This window comes from Aythya fuligula, chromosome 19 (assembly GCF_009819795.1).
Source record: "Aythya fuligula isolate bAytFul2 chromosome 19, bAytFul2.pri, whole genome shotgun sequence".
Classification (NCBI taxonomy): Eukaryota; Metazoa; Chordata; class Aves; order Anseriformes; family Anatidae; genus Aythya; species Aythya fuligula.
In genome coordinates this window covers 1,081,447-1,096,635 of record NC_045577.1, presented here as the reverse complement: position 1 = coordinate 1,096,635, position 15,189 = coordinate 1,081,447, and the positions used below count along the sequence as shown (strand labels likewise).

General features: G+C 58.7%; 4 protein-coding genes across 4 annotated transcripts; 1 reads left to right on the top strand and 3 right to left on the bottom strand.

Annotated features, from left to right (window-relative positions):
* Nucleotides 1-440: 440 nt before the first annotated feature.
* Nucleotides 441-3,213, bottom strand: ARPC5L (actin related protein 2/3 complex subunit 5 like). Its single transcript, XM_032200230.1, has 4 exons — nt 3,059-3,213; nt 2,915-2,987; nt 2,372-2,548; nt 441-1,017 (listed from the first exon to the last, which is right to left on the bottom strand). Exons 1-4 carry the CDS (start codon nt 3,196-3,198, stop codon nt 955-957), a joined length of 453 nt encoding a protein of 150 aa, XP_032056121.1. The 5' UTR covers nt 3,199-3,213; the 3' UTR covers nt 441-954.
* Nucleotides 3,214-3,512: 299 nt separating this feature from the next.
* Nucleotides 3,513-6,801, bottom strand: PPP6C (protein phosphatase 6 catalytic subunit; the record flags this gene model as incomplete). Its single annotated transcript, XM_032200567.1, has 7 exons — nt 6,714-6,801; nt 6,502-6,597; nt 6,353-6,418; nt 6,012-6,153; nt 4,966-5,045; nt 4,621-4,830; nt 3,513-3,773 (listed from the first exon to the last, which is right to left on the bottom strand). Coding segments are annotated over exons 1-7 (930 nt in total), but the record flags the coding sequence as incomplete, so codon positions are not given.
* A 138-nt stretch (nt 6,802-6,939) lies between these two features.
* Nucleotides 6,940-9,292, top strand: RABEPK (Rab9 effector protein with kelch motifs). The gene is made up of 7 exons (XM_032200490.1): nt 6,940-6,995; nt 7,080-7,225; nt 7,324-7,476; nt 7,615-7,776; nt 8,007-8,156; nt 8,507-8,656; nt 8,914-9,292. Exons 1-7 carry the CDS (start codon nt 6,940-6,942, stop codon nt 9,201-9,203), a joined length of 1,107 nt encoding a protein of 368 aa, XP_032056381.1. The 3' UTR covers nt 9,204-9,292.
* Nucleotides 9,293-10,125: 833 nt separating this feature from the next.
* HSPA5 (heat shock protein family A (Hsp70) member 5) lies at nt 10,126-14,300 on the bottom strand. Its single transcript, XM_032200217.1, has 9 exons — nt 14,277-14,300; nt 13,966-14,105; nt 13,544-13,775; nt 13,162-13,299; nt 12,802-12,914; nt 12,325-12,715; nt 11,768-12,005; nt 11,408-11,575; nt 10,126-11,010 (listed from the first exon to the last, which is right to left on the bottom strand). The coding sequence occupies exons 2-9, from the start codon at nt 14,079-14,081 to the stop codon at nt 10,448-10,450; spliced, it is 1,959 nt and encodes a 652-aa protein (XP_032056108.1). The 5' UTR covers nt 14,082-14,105; nt 14,277-14,300; the 3' UTR covers nt 10,126-10,447.
* Nucleotides 14,301-15,189: the final 889 nt, after the last annotated feature.

Here is a 15,189-nt window from a genome sequence, read left to right as displayed (position 1 = left end):
TAGGTAATTAAGGCCTCTGTTTCTTGTAGGGAATTAGGTCAGGAATGAGGCAGAGTGCTTCCTAAACTCATCTCACCAGGGACAGCTGCTACTGCACTTTTAGGAGCTGATAAAAACAAAGACAGAAGAGAATACAGCCTCCCTTCGCAGCTGCTTCAGGTGGAGCAGGCAGGGCTGTGCCAAAAGAAGCAAGGCCCAGACTCTGCACTGCAAACTGAGCCCCTAGGGACACTGCAACCAACGCTCCTACCTGGGCTGCTCCGAACTGCTGCTGGAGATGACGCTGGTTTGAATAGCTGCACCTGTAGTAATTTAATGCCAAACTTTGTAAGGAAGTGGAGAGCAGAGCACTCTTGTAGAGGCGGGCCCTTTGCTTAGAATTGCTGTACTGGTTTTGGATGTGTCATGCTTAGGATTAAGCCAAAAATACGTTACTAAACTTGTATGATCCAAGAACTTTATTAACGCAGCAGGCACTTTACAATGAAACCAACCCCACAGCCCAACTAGTCCTTTGACCACATCCATCTGTATGTGTGCACGCACACAAAACCATCTTTCTAGTAACCACTTCTCCCATTCATAAGCTGTCAGAATCTTGCATCCGCTAAGGCCCTCTTAACTAAGCAGCACAGCCAGGATCTGCTATCACCACACTTAGATTAAGCAGCATCTGAGAACACCTGCTCACTTACAGTAACAGCAGGCAGGAGGTTGCCTTCCCTCTGCCTTTTAAAGGGAGCAGGAGAATGTCTTGGCTCCTGTATTTGGTGGTCAGAATATACAGGAATACCTTTGTTCTTTCCCCACCTTTAAGGTTAAAAGCATTCCAAGAGGAGGTTCCCGGAGTAGTTCAGTAGATTGCAATCTCTAATAAGGATGGACTGGTGTTGTTTCAGCTAATTCCTTCTTCTGGGTCCAAACCTGATCGTCATCGTGGTTCGTTAACAGTCTTTAAACAGTCTTTCTTGCAGTAAGAACTCTTACTATGGCACCTAGTCCACCTACTGCTAGTGCCTGTGGGGATGGGAAAGGAGAGAGGCGTTACTCCCAGTCACACAGCCAGCCCCCGTGCAGGCACTGCAGGCATTTGAAAGTTCCACTGAGACCCCGAACCGCGCTGTTCTCTGCAGGCTGGGCAGCGTTCTGTCGGTGCAGTGTTCCATCACACACACCGTGCGCATCCCTCGCTTAACTCATGCAGCTGCCTCCAGGCTGAGCAAGCACTGCCAAGAGGCAGGACAAAGGCAAAGTTTTAAATACTGCCCAGCCTACTTCTGCCTCACCTTGTTCCTTTCAAAACAAGAAGGAAGAGATGCTTACAGGTGGCCACACGCTCTGAACAATGACTTCTTTCCAGTCAGGACAGTATTGTGCAATGTTACACACTGGGAGCACCAACCCACGGTTACCCAAAACCAGGCCCCAGTAGAAAGAACAACAAAAAACAAGTCAAGCAGAAACTTGTTCCTTCCCGAGAACCTTCCTCTTCCTCCTCCTCACCTGTCACTGTTCTGTGAGGCTTGTGACAGCTGCCAATGGCTGGAGTCACCATTACACCACTTCTGCCTGAACGTATCACAGGAAGGCAGCGCGCTTTTAGGAAATGCCACGGGCCTCAGCAGCAGGCTGTGCCACGGCGCAGGCAGCTCCCTGAACTGCAACGTTCCTGTGGGTTGTCTTCCCTAGGAGAGGTGCTGGCAGCCAGTGCTGCGGCTAAAACCTGTGCAGCTGGGGGCGTCTGAAGTAGTTGCAGTAGTGTCCGCAGAACACTTGCTGCAGGTGCCTCGCCCAGCACAAAAACCTGTCAGCTGTCAGCACTCCTGTCCTCCCTGTGCCCTCCCCTACCTCGCTATGAGCAACTCACAGGAACAGCCGGCAGCACCACTACGGCTGCCACCAGAATCCTTCCGGAGACGGCAGAAGCCCTCCCTGCACAAACAAGGCAGGCTCACCAGATCCCAGTGAGCTGGGTCTGTGCTGAAAGCACCCGGCTGATGGCAGGGTCAGACCTGAGCCCCCCCCAGCCACACACTCTGCTACAAGAAACCAGCAGAACCCTGCCAGTTACAGCTCCGCTCCCAGTTCTCGCTCCTTGGTGGGTGAAACCACCGCACGTGTTAGAAGGTGCAACACCTCCTGCTGCAGTCGCTGCCCTGCCACAAGACTCACCTCTCCCTGGCTGAGGAGAGCTCTGAAATGCAGGTAAATGCTTAAAAAGCTCAAAGAGACCCAAGATAAAATGCAAGACCAAGGACTGCACTCCTCGGGAAGGGCTCTCCTGCCCTCACACTTCTCCTCCCAGGGACTGTCCCTGGCGGTGCCGTGCTGACCGCGGCTGTGCCAAGAGGGCACCGGCGGGGACACCTACCTTTTCGTGCCATTGGAGTAATATTGCACTGCTATTTTCTGTTGGCTTTTCGAATCCTTTATAAATATACTTCATTAACAAGTCAATGCCGTTTCCGTCTAAGGAGTTCACTGCTTGTTCTATCTCACTGCTTTTAAAAGCCATGAGCACTTTCAGCATGGTTCCCTGCGCCTGCTCCTGCGAAGGGAAGGAAAACGACATCAGAGCCGGGCGCAGCCCCCACACCGTGCTGGGAGCGCTCAGGGGAGCAGCGGCTGCGAGAGAGGACGGTTGGTTTGTTTGTTGTACCGGGCAGGCGAACGTCCTTCACTTCATGCAGGGAGAAGGCAGAAGGGGAGGCCTTTCACAGCGGGCTTTTTGATGCTGTTTTCTCAGAGGAGCCACCAAAGCGAGCTGCCCGCTGAGCTGCGCCAAACCCCGCGCGTTACGCCCGATTGTCCTGCTGTGTTCCCCCCGACCCCCCCGGCCACTCATCTGGGCACGGCCGGCCCGCTGCGGCTCGGGTCCCTTCCCCTTCCCCTCCCCTCCCCTCCCCTCCCTCACCTTGGTGTCGGGGCTGGCTGCCAGGCGCGTGGCGCTGCGCAGGGCGGCGTGCAGGGCCCTCAGCGCGTCCCCGCTGCGTTGCTGCGAGTCAAGGAGCGCAACGGGCGCGGCCCCGTTCCCCCCGCCCCCCGCCGCCAAGGATACCGCCGCAGCAGCGCCTCCGCCTCGGGGCCGGGCTCGGGCTCTGCCGGCGGCGCCTCCTCGGGCTCGTCCTCGAAGCGGCTCCCGTCGAAGCGCTCCACGTCCAGGCGGCGGAAGCGCGACGACAGCGTGCTCCGCGCCATGCCGGAACCGGAACCGGGAGCCGCCGGAACCGGAACCCGCCCGCCGGAAACGGAACCGGCACCGCCCCCTGGAACCGGCAGCCGGAACCGGAATCGGAACCCGGACCGGGACCGGGACCCGGCCGCCGGGACCCTCCCTCCCCCCCGGCCCCGATGTGAGCCCGGAGCGCCCCCGGGCAGGGCCGGGGCCGGGCCTCGGGCTCTGAAATTCCCCGGGGGGGCCGGGACCCGCCCCGGTTTCGGCGACGGAACGGGAACAGAGGCAGGAGGCAGCGTTGGGGCAGCAAAGTGCGAAATAAAAATGTATTGGGGGGGGGGGGGGGGGCACAGAGGAAGTACGGCGTGGTGGTGCGCGGCGGGATGACGCGCTCCGAGTCGGGCACGGCGCGGAACAGCTTGGGCTCCCTCGTGTTTACGTCCTTGAACACCATGATGGAGGCGATGTTCCCGCAGCGGTAGCAGTAGTTGGGGGCGGACCACACGGTCACCAGCTTCTCGTCGAACATGAACTTGTAGCCTTCGTGAACCAGCTGGTGCGCTCTGCAGATCAGCTTCAGGTTGTTGATGTGGACAAACTGCGGGGGAAAAGGAACCTGAGCGCTCCGCACGCTGTGCCCGGCGCCCACAGCCTCTGGGCAGCCCCCAGCTGCAGCCCTGCTGCACAAACCCACCCCAAGGCTTCTCTTTCCCAGCCCTGCGTCAAGCTCAGGCAGCGCAGATGCTCCCAGCCAGCCTGGCAGCAGGCAGTGCTGCCCACGCCAGTGCGAGGGTGCCCCTGCGCTAAGAGGTGGCAGCAGAACTGGGGTCTGGCTCCCCAAGCACAGCAGGGGCAGCGCAGCGCCAACAGTGCCACGAGCAAACCCCTGTCTCGGTGCACACTGAGAGGGCACGCTGGGGTTTTCAACCCTCAGCAGTGCGAACCACTCATTTCAGAGGCAGTCAGGATGCCTCAGGCTGCGCTGCCAGAGATGTCAGCCCTTCCTCTGTAGGAAGGCCCCAGAAAAAAGGGGCAGCACAAGGCTTCTGTACCGTCACTGGCTCAGAAGCCTGGGAACATCAACATGTCCAAGCCTCGAGAAGTCTGCTCGCTGCTTTGCAAAGTAACAAAAGTTACGTGAAGAATTGTTAAGGAAATGGTATCTTTGTCTTCTCCCAACTCAGCGCTCTGTCCTTTGGCAGCTCTCTCTCTGCCTTTAGGATCAAACAGCTGGCTCTTTTCAAGTGGGCTTAAAGGGACAACAACAAGGCACGAGCAAACCTCCTCCTCCTCCTCCTCTACCTCCTCCTCCACAGCTTCCTTGCAGCTCCCCCACGAGGCCAGTTCCCCTCGCAGTGCCCCAGTCCACTCACCACCAGGGTAAATGCCGAGGCAGCCCCCAAGCAGCGTCTCACACCCGCAGTTACGCGCGGCAGCACCCTCACCTCGTTCGTCACCTTGGCTCCGAACAGCCAGCCTGCCCCCCGCGGGCTGATGGCCCACGTGTCCACGTCCTCCGGGTCCGACCACACCAGGTCACAGAAGGCGCCTTTGTGAGGAATTTCTTGATTGCGTTCAATGGTTCGGATCTGATCGAGCGTCTTGATGTCTGGAGACAGACCGCCGTGCACGCAGAGGATCTGCTCGTCTATTAACTGGGGAAAGGCACGCAAAACACTCAGTATTTCAGTCAAACCCAGCACGCTGCCGGGGTACCCCTAGCGGCCACCAGTGCTGGAGGTCGCATGTAGATGACCTGCTCGGGGCGTTCCTGGGGCGTTTACACTTACAGCTGCTATTGTGAGCATGTCAAAGACTTTGGTGCAGTACCTCCACGCGTTAGCATTGCCGTATTTGGTTTGGCACTCATCTGTTAAATAGACAAGTTTTTCCTTCTCAGCGGATCAGAAGTTCAGGCAGTAAGGTCAGAGGCAACACAACAGAACTTGGAAAGTCAGGCGTACAACAAAAACACAGAACACAAACCCAAGCAGCCAACAAGCAAACAAAACCCCGGTCAGGAGCAGCAGCAGCAGCGGATCCAGCAGCGGGGAGCAGCCCCCAGTGCCTGCAGCGCTCTGGTTGCAGAGCACCACGCGCAGACACGGGGGGCACAAGCAGCCGACGCTATCCCTGCTTCCCACAGACCCCTCAGCTCGAGGGCAGCTTTGGTTAGAGCCGTACAACGTGACACTGACGCTGGCAGACAAATGTCTCTTTTGAGCTGACTGGAGAACGTTTGCTGGTGCTCTTGGTGGCAGTCACCCAGCCGGACGCACGTCACAGCCCGTGCTCTCTGCTCCCTGTTGCAGGCGTTACGCTACTTCCCAGGATTTCTCACATTTTACCAAAGCCTCACACCACAGAACAAAATAACTTTCCAAGCAACTCAATTCCCCCAGATTTTCGAGCAGTTGTTCTGCTGCTCGCTTCTTGTCCGGGGCTTTCCCAAACGCGAACTGCTGACAATAAATAAACGGCCTCCACAGCAAACTCCACACACGGACACTTTTGGTTATACACAGGGAGAGTTACGGTAACAGCAGGGTTTGGTGCAGAACCTTTCATTCAGACACCGAAGCGCATTGCCAAACAGAAGCACAAACAGAAACACAGACACTGGAGGGAGGGGTGGATGAGGTCTGGCCTAGAACACCTCTACTTCACGAGCACAACAACCACGTTGACAATGTGAAAGGTTTATTGAGTCCATTTCCCCCTGGTTCTGGAAAAGCCCCACGCAGTGCCGCGTTCAAAGCGGGTTCCCAAGGGAGAGGTGAGGCACTGGGTCCCGGCACGCCAACCCCCAGTCAGACAGCGTTGGGTGAGCACTTACCGTAGAATCCATACACCTGCGTTATCTGCCTGCTCTCATGATTGCCCCGTAACAGTGTGATACGATCAGGCCACTTAGCTTTTAGTGCAAGGAGGTAAGTGAAAGTCTCGAGACTATAATAACCTCTATCTACAAAGTCACCCTGCAAGTCAAAAACACATCGGTGAACGCACAGACAGGGGCGGGGAGGCGGGGCAGGGCTTCCCGGCAGGAACCCGGAGGCACCCGGAGCCCGAGGGACGCGCCCGGAGGGAACGGGCTCCGGCCACCGGGCTGGCGCTGGGGCCGCCGTGCCCGCAGCATTACCGGGAGCGGGGCGGGGCGGGGGGGGCCGCACGTACCATGAAGATGTAGTTGGTGTCCGGCACCTGCCCGCCGGTCCGGAACAGCTCGCACAGGTCATAGAACTGCGGGGAGGGCGCGGGGCTCAGCGCGGGCGGCCGGCACCGGGCGCTGAGGCCGGCGCCGTGCGGCGCGGCGGGGCCGTTACCTGCCCGTGGATGTCGCCGCACACCGTGACGGGCGTGCAGACGGGCTGCACGTTGGACTCCTCCAGCAGCAGGTCGCACACGTAGTCGCACAGCCGCTGCGGGGCGCGGCGGGGCACGGTCAGGGGCGGCGCCAGCAGCCCCCGGTGCCCGCCGCCGCCCCGCCCCGGTGCCCGCCCCGCTCCCGGTGGCCGCCCGGCCGCGGTGCCCGCACCTTGAGGTCGTTCTCGGGCAGGTACTTGCAGAGCCGCGCGATCTCCACGTACTTGTCCAGGTCCAGCGGCGCCATCTTGGCTCGGCGGCTCGGGGCCGGAAGCGGAGCGCGAAGCTTCCGGGCGGTGTCGCCGAGCGGAAGCGGAAGCGGAGGGGGAGGGGAAGGGGAGCGCTTCCGGCGGCGGCCCCCGGGAGGGCGGCGAGGCAGCGCCCGGCCCGGCCGCAGCATGGGGGCGCCGCTGGAGCCGCTGGAGCCGGGGCAGCGCCCGCAGGCGGCCAAGTGGTGAGCGGCGACCCCGGCACCCCCCCGGTATCCCCCCGGTACCCCCCTTGTACTCCCCCGCCGCTGAGCGCCGCCTCCCCGCAGGTACCGGCTGCGGCCTCGCGGCGCGGGGCCCAGCGGGCGCGTGGGGCCCGGCTGCCTCCTGCTGCCCGCCCGGCCCGGCCGCGTCCTGCTGCTGGGCGGCGCCGACACCGACGGCGCCTTCGCGGACGCGCACGTCCTGGAGCTGGGTGAGCGCCGGGGGCAGGGGGCGGCGGGGCCCTCACGGGGCTCCCACGGGGACCCCACGGGGCCCTCACGGCTCTGACGCCGCCGGCGGTGCCCGCAGGGTCCCTGCGCTGGGCCCAGGCCGGCTGGAGTGGGCTGCGGCCACGCTACGAGCACGCCACCTTCCTGCCCCCCCGCCGCCCCCCGCGCCTCTGGGTCTTTGGCGGCGCTGACCAGGCCGGGAACAGGAGCTGCGTGCAGGTGCTGGACCCCGGTGAGTGACCGGCACCGGCAGGGCAGGGGGGCTGGGGCTGTGGGCTGGTGGCAGCGGGCAGCCCTGGCTCAGGCCTGGGGGTGTTCTCCGTTCCCACCCCCCTGCTGTGTTGCCTTCTTGATGAAATGTCTCAATCAGAAACAGGAACCTGGGAGAGTCCTGCGGTGGCTGGCACCCCGCCACTGCCCAGGACGTTCCACGCATCCTTGGCAGCTGTCGGGGACCGTCTGTACGTCTTCGGAGGGGGAGACAAGGGAGCAGAACCCGTCCAAGACCAGCAGCTTCACGTGTTCGACACAGGTACCTCTGGGTTGTTGTCAAAGGGTGGAAATGAGCAGCCTCTGGGCTGCAGGTCTGCGTTCTGAGCTCCTCAAGGATACACAAATACTGGGCCCCTGCCTTGTACCCCTTATTGCTCTGTTCACTCCTCTGGCCCCGCATGCAGCAAAGGGAGGCATCAGCAAGGCTGCGGCACCGCTGGTTTGGGGAGCCCCAGAGCCGTTCCCTCACATGGCCGTGCTCTGTTGCAGCCACCTGTACCTGGTCCCAGCCCAAAACCCACGGCGATCCCCCATCCCCCCGGCACGGGCACGTCATGGTCGCAGTCGGGACCAAACTCCTCATACACGGCGGTTTAGCTGGCGATGTTTTCTACGATGATCTGTTCTGCATTGATACAGGTAAGGATGGATGCAGGTTCCTCGGAGCAGGAGCTGTGGTGGTGCACTTTGCTCTCAGGGAGATCTTTTCACTAAAAGATCACTGAAGTGTAGGCAGGGAAGGTGAGGTCGTGTGCTGCCACATCTTGCTCTGCTGCTTTTTGCAGAGTAGTATGAAGTTGCTTTCTTCTTTCAGTACTATGGCTTTGCTTTCTCTTTTAAACACGTAACAATTATTTCCTGAGCTCAGAAAAGCAAAATCCTACAGGAACCCTTTTTAAAATAAAGGAAACCTATGATTTTGGGCAGTTGCCATGAAATATTTCAGTCCTGCTGAGCATTACTATTTTTGTGTTGTTTTCCTCCCACAGCAGACCTGACGTGGGTTAAGGTACCAGCCAGCGGTGACGTCCCAGGGGGACGGGCGTCGCACGCCTCAGCAGTGCTCAGGGACCACGTGTACATCTTCGGGGGCATGGGCCCGGCCGGGGCCCTGGACACCACGCACAAATACCACACGGGTAGGGAGAGCTCAGGGTGGGGCAGTAAACGCAGTGTCTGCAAACAGCCCTCGGTTCCTGGGCTTCATCTTCTCTGCAGTCGGTGTCATTGCCCTGGGGTTGTACCAGCACGAGGCCAAACGCTGCGGCTGCCTCTCTGCTGGTTTTTAGGGCTGTGTAATGGTGCGGACTGGTCCACGGTGATGGCACCGCTCCAGCAACGCTTCTCTGAGCCCAAAGCACTGTTTATGCTGTGAACGCCTCTCTTTGCTCTGCAGGGGAGCAGCGGTGGACGCTCCTGCGCTTTGAGTCCCCGCTGCCTGCTGCGAGGCTGGACCACGCCATGTGCGTCATCCCCTGGCGGGCCCCTGGCAGCCCTGGCGCTGCGGGAGAGGAAGCCGAAGAGGAGCCGGCGGGGGGCAAGGCTGACCTCCTGCTGGGGAGCCAGGAGGAGGAGGAGGAGCAGGGCTGTGGAGAGGACCCAGCCCCGCATCTGCTGTTCGTGTTTGGGGGAATGGACACGCAAGGGGAGATGTTCAGGGACTGCCTGGTGACCCTGATCGAGTAGCGTGCGGGTAGGCGGGCCCGGGAAGGTTTTGTAGCAGTGGCTGAGCAAGGCCCTGCCCTGCAATAAACGCGGTGTTGCTGTCAGGGGTGGCTCCGTGCTCCCAGCCGGGTACAGCCGCTCGCTCTGCGCTCACAGCTCCCGTCCCTTGGCGAGGCTGCGGAAGAGCCTCAGCAGCCGGAACACGGCGCTGGCTGGGGAGAGGCAGAGGCTGTGCGGCGCTGCTGGGCAGCTCTCAGCATCCTGCTTGGCCACAGAAACCTGCAGGGCGCTGTTACCTACGGCTTTCTGAAGGGTACTTAAAGGGGTTTAAATAAAGGGGTTTAGCTGCCACTACTGTGAAAATGAGTGTGTAGGGCCACCTGTCTCCCACCCCAAGGAAAACACCACAGAGGCAGAGGAGTTGGGCTTTGTTCCTGCAAGGTGAGAGGCTTTGTCATCACCGAGGGAGGCTGAGCTTCAAGAAGCTGCTTTTCAGAGCCTGCTGCAGCTGGGGTTCAGGCCTTGTGAGCGAGCTTTGAGCTGAGTCTCCCCCATGCTCACACAGCCGCACTCCAGGAGCAGCGGGTGAGGGTGAGTCTCACCCAACCCTGGGCAGGGGTCAGACTCCTGGAGCTGGCTGCCGGGCACCTCCCCACAGGTGGAGCAGGCTCCTTGTACAGAAGGGGCCTGAACCCAGCTTTTGGCAGCAACCAGCAGCATGGTCACAGCTCTTGGCAGCCCCTTTCCTTGGCAGCTTTCTTTGCATTAAGCCCTGCAGCCAAAGCTCAGCTCCTGGCGGCCAGCAGAGCTGCTACAGCTTACCCCCTCCCAGGGCAGTGTCACCCTGAGGCACTGTGTCAGTGGTTACCCACCCCTAAGGTCCCCTCCGTCCCCTCATGAGGAGCAGCTGCTGCTAGGTGACAGCAAGTCCAAGCTACAAAAATCCAGTGTAAATAACAAATTTATTGTGGTCACTTCAGGTAGAAAAGCTCTACACCAAATTCACATGACCGAGTTGTTAAATAGAACGCTTCCATGGCCAGTACTTCTACACCCCTGTTGTCATTTACACGCCCCCCCCGCTACCCTTCCCTCCCCAGACAAACACCTGCTAACGAAAAGCAGTAAACAGCCACTTTGGGCTAGCATTTCCAGCTCCACTCACGAGTGAAGATTCAAAGTTACATTCCAAATTAAGAGTTCAATATTTTAAACAAGTGTTCCTGAGTCCAATATATACACACAACATTCAGGGATGCCAGTATCTACAACTCATCCTTTTCTGCTGTTTCTTCTTCACCGGAGGGAGGGGGGCCTGCGCTTCCGTAGAGCTTGCTAACAATGGGCTGAACGACTTCCTCTAGCTCCTTCTTCTTTGATTTGAAGTCTTCGATATCCGCATCTTGGTGGCTTTCAAGCCACTCGATCTTTTCCTCTACTGCCTTCTCTATTGTTTCTTTGTCTTCAGATGACAGCTTGCCACCCAGCTTCTCTTTGTCCCCAATCTGGTTCTTCAGAGAGTAGGCATAGCTCTCCAGCTCGTTCCGGGCATCAATGCGTTCCTTAAGCTTTTTGTCTTCCTCTGCAAACTTCTCAGCATCGTTAACCATCCTCTCAATCTCTTCTGGTGTTAGCCGATTCTGATCGTTCGTAATTGTGATCTTGTTTTTGTTCCCAGTGCCCTTGTCTTCAGCTGTGACGCGGAGGATCCCATTTACATCTATTTCAAAGGTAACTTCAATCTGTGGGACACCACGAGGAGCAGGAGGGATTCCCGTCAGATCGAAAGTTCCCAGAAGATGATTATCCTTGGTGAGGGGACGCTCACCTAGAAGACACAATTACACAATTAGATAGGTCACAATTAGACAGTTTTCTTTGCTACCTGTGGTTTGCATTTTTTGCAAAACCACTAGCATTAAGCTACGTGCTTTTCAAAGCTGAGGTTTTAAATTCTACCTCGACATTCATCTTGATGCCTACACTATCACCTCTTCTTACTCTAAAGAGGAGCTCTTCAGAATGCAACCATGGAGTAACCATGTTTGAGAGCTGATCTTTTGAGAACTGATCTGCAGAGCAGCCGTTGATGCTGCTCAGAGCTGCCTCGGTCTGGTAACAGCCAGGGATAGGTGTGTGCATCTGGGAGTACCTGCAGCTGGCTGCCTAGCAGACAGTGAGTCTGTGAGATTCCAGCTGCTGCAGGGGACACGGGCAGCACTTACCTTCGTAGACCTTGATTGTCACAGTTGGCTGGTTGTCAGAAGCTGTAGAGAAAATCTGAGACTTCTTTGTGGGAACCACAGTATTTCTTGGGATCAGTTTAGTCATCACACCTCCAACTGTCTCAATACCAAGGGTCAGAGGACACACGTCAAGCAGGACCAAGTCACCTGCAAAGAACAGATCAAGGGGCAGAATGTGAGCGACTTCAGCTCCTCTTTGAGGGAGTGCATTGCAGCAGTCTGAGGCGGATACAGAACTCAGGAAATTCACATCCACCACTATTTGGCAGTAACAGTACCCGCTCTTCAGTCACTCTTGAGAGTGACAGTAAAGATGCAATTACCTAAAGATTTAATTACCTGTGTCTTGGTCCCCAGAGAGAACACCAGCCTGAACAGCTGCACCATAGGCTACAGCCTCATCTGGATTAATGCCACGAGAAGGCTCTTTGCCATTGAAGAACTCTTTCACGAGTTGTTGTATTTTGGGGATGCGAGTAGAGCCACCGACAAGAACGATCTCATCAATATCAGACTTCTTCAGGTCAGAGTCTTCCAGAACTTTCTGAACAGGCTTCATTGTAGAACGGAACAGGTCCTGGAAAGACAAGAGTTCAGACAGTGAGCCTCTATTCCCACATGCCTAGTCCCAGGCTTAGGGTACTAAGAACTACCGAGTCAGCTCACCAAGGCTGTGTTCAGCCTCGATGAGAACTTATTTGTCAGTAACGTGTGCAGCCCCAGATGCCCCAGGAAGCAATGGCTTTCTGCTTTTTAGAATATAAATAACTTGCTACTTGAACTAAGTTATTTGCATTCTGCTGAAGTGTAACAAAGGCACAATGTGAAGTCCTGTGCATTCACCAGCAGCAATTTTGGGAGGGGCTGAGGCAATTTAACTCATTTTCTAAGCTTACCATGTTCAGTTCTTCAAACTTGGCACGAGTAAGTGTCTCAGAGAAATCTTCTCCCTCAAAAAATGATTCTATTTCAATTCTGGCTTGATGCTGAGATGACAAGGCTCGCTTTGCTTTCTCCACTTCCCGTCTGAGTTTCTGCACAGCTCTATTATCCTTCCTGACATCTTTCCCGGTCTTCTTTTTGTAGAGTTTGATGAAGTGTTCCATAACACGTTGGTCAAAATCTTCTCCACCCAGGTGAGTGTCTCCATTAGTAGCCACAACTTCGAAGACTCCATTGTCAATGGTGAGGAGGGAGACATCAAAAGTCCCACCACCCAAGTCGAACACGAGGATGTTCTTCTCACCCTCTCTCTTGTCCAATCCATAGGCAATAGCAGCAGCTGTTCTGTTTAGGGAGTAACAAGTTCAGCAGACTGATCACCAGGCCCCACCCCCAGACACCCTGCAGGCAGAGCTGTTTTGGCTACTCACGGCTCGTTGATGATCCGCATCACGTTCAGCCCAGCAATGGTACCGGCATCTTTTGTGGCCTGGCGCTGAGCATCATTGAAGTAGGCTGGCACAGTAACAACTGCATGGGTAACCTGCAGAAAGAGCAAGAGGAGATTATCAGAAAAATAAAGGACAAGCTACACACCTCAGAAATGAGCGCAGCAGTGCCTGGAACAAGTAGCCCATTGTTCCTTATGTAAAACCCCCACAATCAGCTGAGCCACCTAAGCACCGAACAAAGTTTATGACAGCAAGCTTAACCCTGAGATTCTGCCCAGTTATCTTCAGTTTCATAAGGCAACTGCTGCCTTAAGTTCCTGTTAGCAGCACTCAGCTCACCTTCTTCCCCAGGTAAGCCTCTGCGGTTTCCTTCATCTTTGTCAGGACCATAGCTGAAATTTCTTCAGGAGCAAATGTTTTTGTCTGTCCACCGCCAACATCAACTTGAATATGGGGCTTGGCTTTCTTTTCAACAACCTGAGAAGAAAGAGACAGTGTCATATATTCCAGCAATTCTTGAAGTTATTCTCTCTCTGATGATTCAGTAAATCTTTTAAGAGCGTTGATCTGAATAGAAAACTATAAAAGCCACAGTGTTGCTCATAAAAACCGCTGATTTAAAGGCCTTGCTTTTCTCAAGCAGGAGAGAAAGCAGGCAGCATCTGCAGCCTGTTCATCTGACCCCCCCCACCTCCATCCACCACCCTGTGACCAGGCGCACCTTGAAGGGCAAGTACTTGATGTCCTGCTGCACCGAGGGGTCGTTCCAGGTGCGGCCTATGAGCCGCTTGGCATCGAACACGGTGTTCTCGGGGTTGGACGTCAGCTGGTTCTTGGCGGCATCCCCGATCAAGCGCTCCCCCTCGGGCGTGAACGCCACGTAGGACGGGGTGATGCGGTTCCCCTGGTCGTTGGCAATGATTTCCACCCGGCCATTCTTGAAAACGCCCACGCTGCGGGAGAAGCGGAGCCGTCAGGCGGCACGGGGGCCTTCCCCTCCCTCCCCTCCCCCCCAAGTTCCGCTCTTCCCCTCCCCCTCCCCGTGCTCTGCCGTTTCCCTCCCCCCCCCCCCCCCCCCCCCCCCCAGCCGTTCTCCCAGGCCCCCAACCCCCAACCCCCGCCCGGCCGCAGCCCCCCACACACCAGGAGTACGTGGTGCCGAGGTCGATGCCCACCACCGTGCCCACGTCCTCCTTCTTCTCCTCGTCGTCCGCCCGCGCGGCGCCCAGCAGCAGCAGCGCCCACAGGAGGTGCCTCATGCCGGCCGCTCGCCCCTCGCCGCCCTGCCGGGAGCCCAAAAGGTCACAAAATGGAGGCGCCACGTGCGGGGCGCGGCCGCTCCGGCCCCCAGCGCGCCCCCCCCCCCCCCGGCCCCCCCCCCCCGGCCAGGCCCAGACCAGGCCCGACTTAGGCCGCGGCCCCCCCCCCCCCCCCAATCCCCATCCCGTCCGTACCGTGCCACCGACCGCGCCGCGCCGCGCCGCCAACTGCCGCTGAGCGCCCAGGCCGCGCCGGCCGCCCTTATATACCCTCCGTTACTCCTGCGTGGAGGCTCGCCATTGGCTGCGGAGCCCTCGCTGGAGCGCGCCCATTGGTCGGCTGCCACTAAGCTGGCCTTCCGCGATTGGCGACGACCGCGCGGCCGCTCTGACACACCGGGCGCGCGCCCCTCCCGCCGCGCGATTGGTTCGTGCCCCGGCGCCGCGGGCCTATCAGCGGAGAAGCGTGAGCCAAGCGGAGGGCGCCCATTGGCCGCGGGACGCCGTCGCGGCGGGGCCGGGGGGGACGTTCTGGAAGTTTCCATGGTGACCGCGCGGCCCCGCCCCGCCCGCCGCGCCTCGCGCCTCAGGGCCGGCACCGGGCGGGACGGGACCGGCGGGGGGGGGCACCCCGGAGCCCTGCCCCGGAGCCCAGCGGCGGGGCCGGGCCGGGGGCTCGGGCGGTGCCTCGGGGCCGTGCGGGTGGTGGCTCCCCTCGGGCCGCGCCGTGAGGGAGCGGCGGGGGGCGACGCACGGAGCGCGGGGCCGGCTGCGGGCAGGGCTCGCCCCGTGTGCGGTGACTGAGGTGGCCGGCGGGCAGCCCCAGCACAGCCGTGCCCAATGCCCCCGGCTGGTACCCAGGGGGCCTCGTGCAGCCGAGGGGGCGGCTTCGTGCCCCCAGGCCTCGGGCTGGGCGCTGTTTCCCTGGGGGAGCGAGGCCGCCAACGCCCCCGGCCCCTGCGTTGCTGCTGGGGGCGATGCTGGCAGCCGGCTGCGTGGGACCAGGCGCAGCAGTTGGCCAAACGGTGTGTGTGCAGGCTCGATAAACGTTTTTTTGCTGTAGTTCGGTTTGCCGTGGTTGGTTGTAAAGCATCAGTTGGCTTTTTAG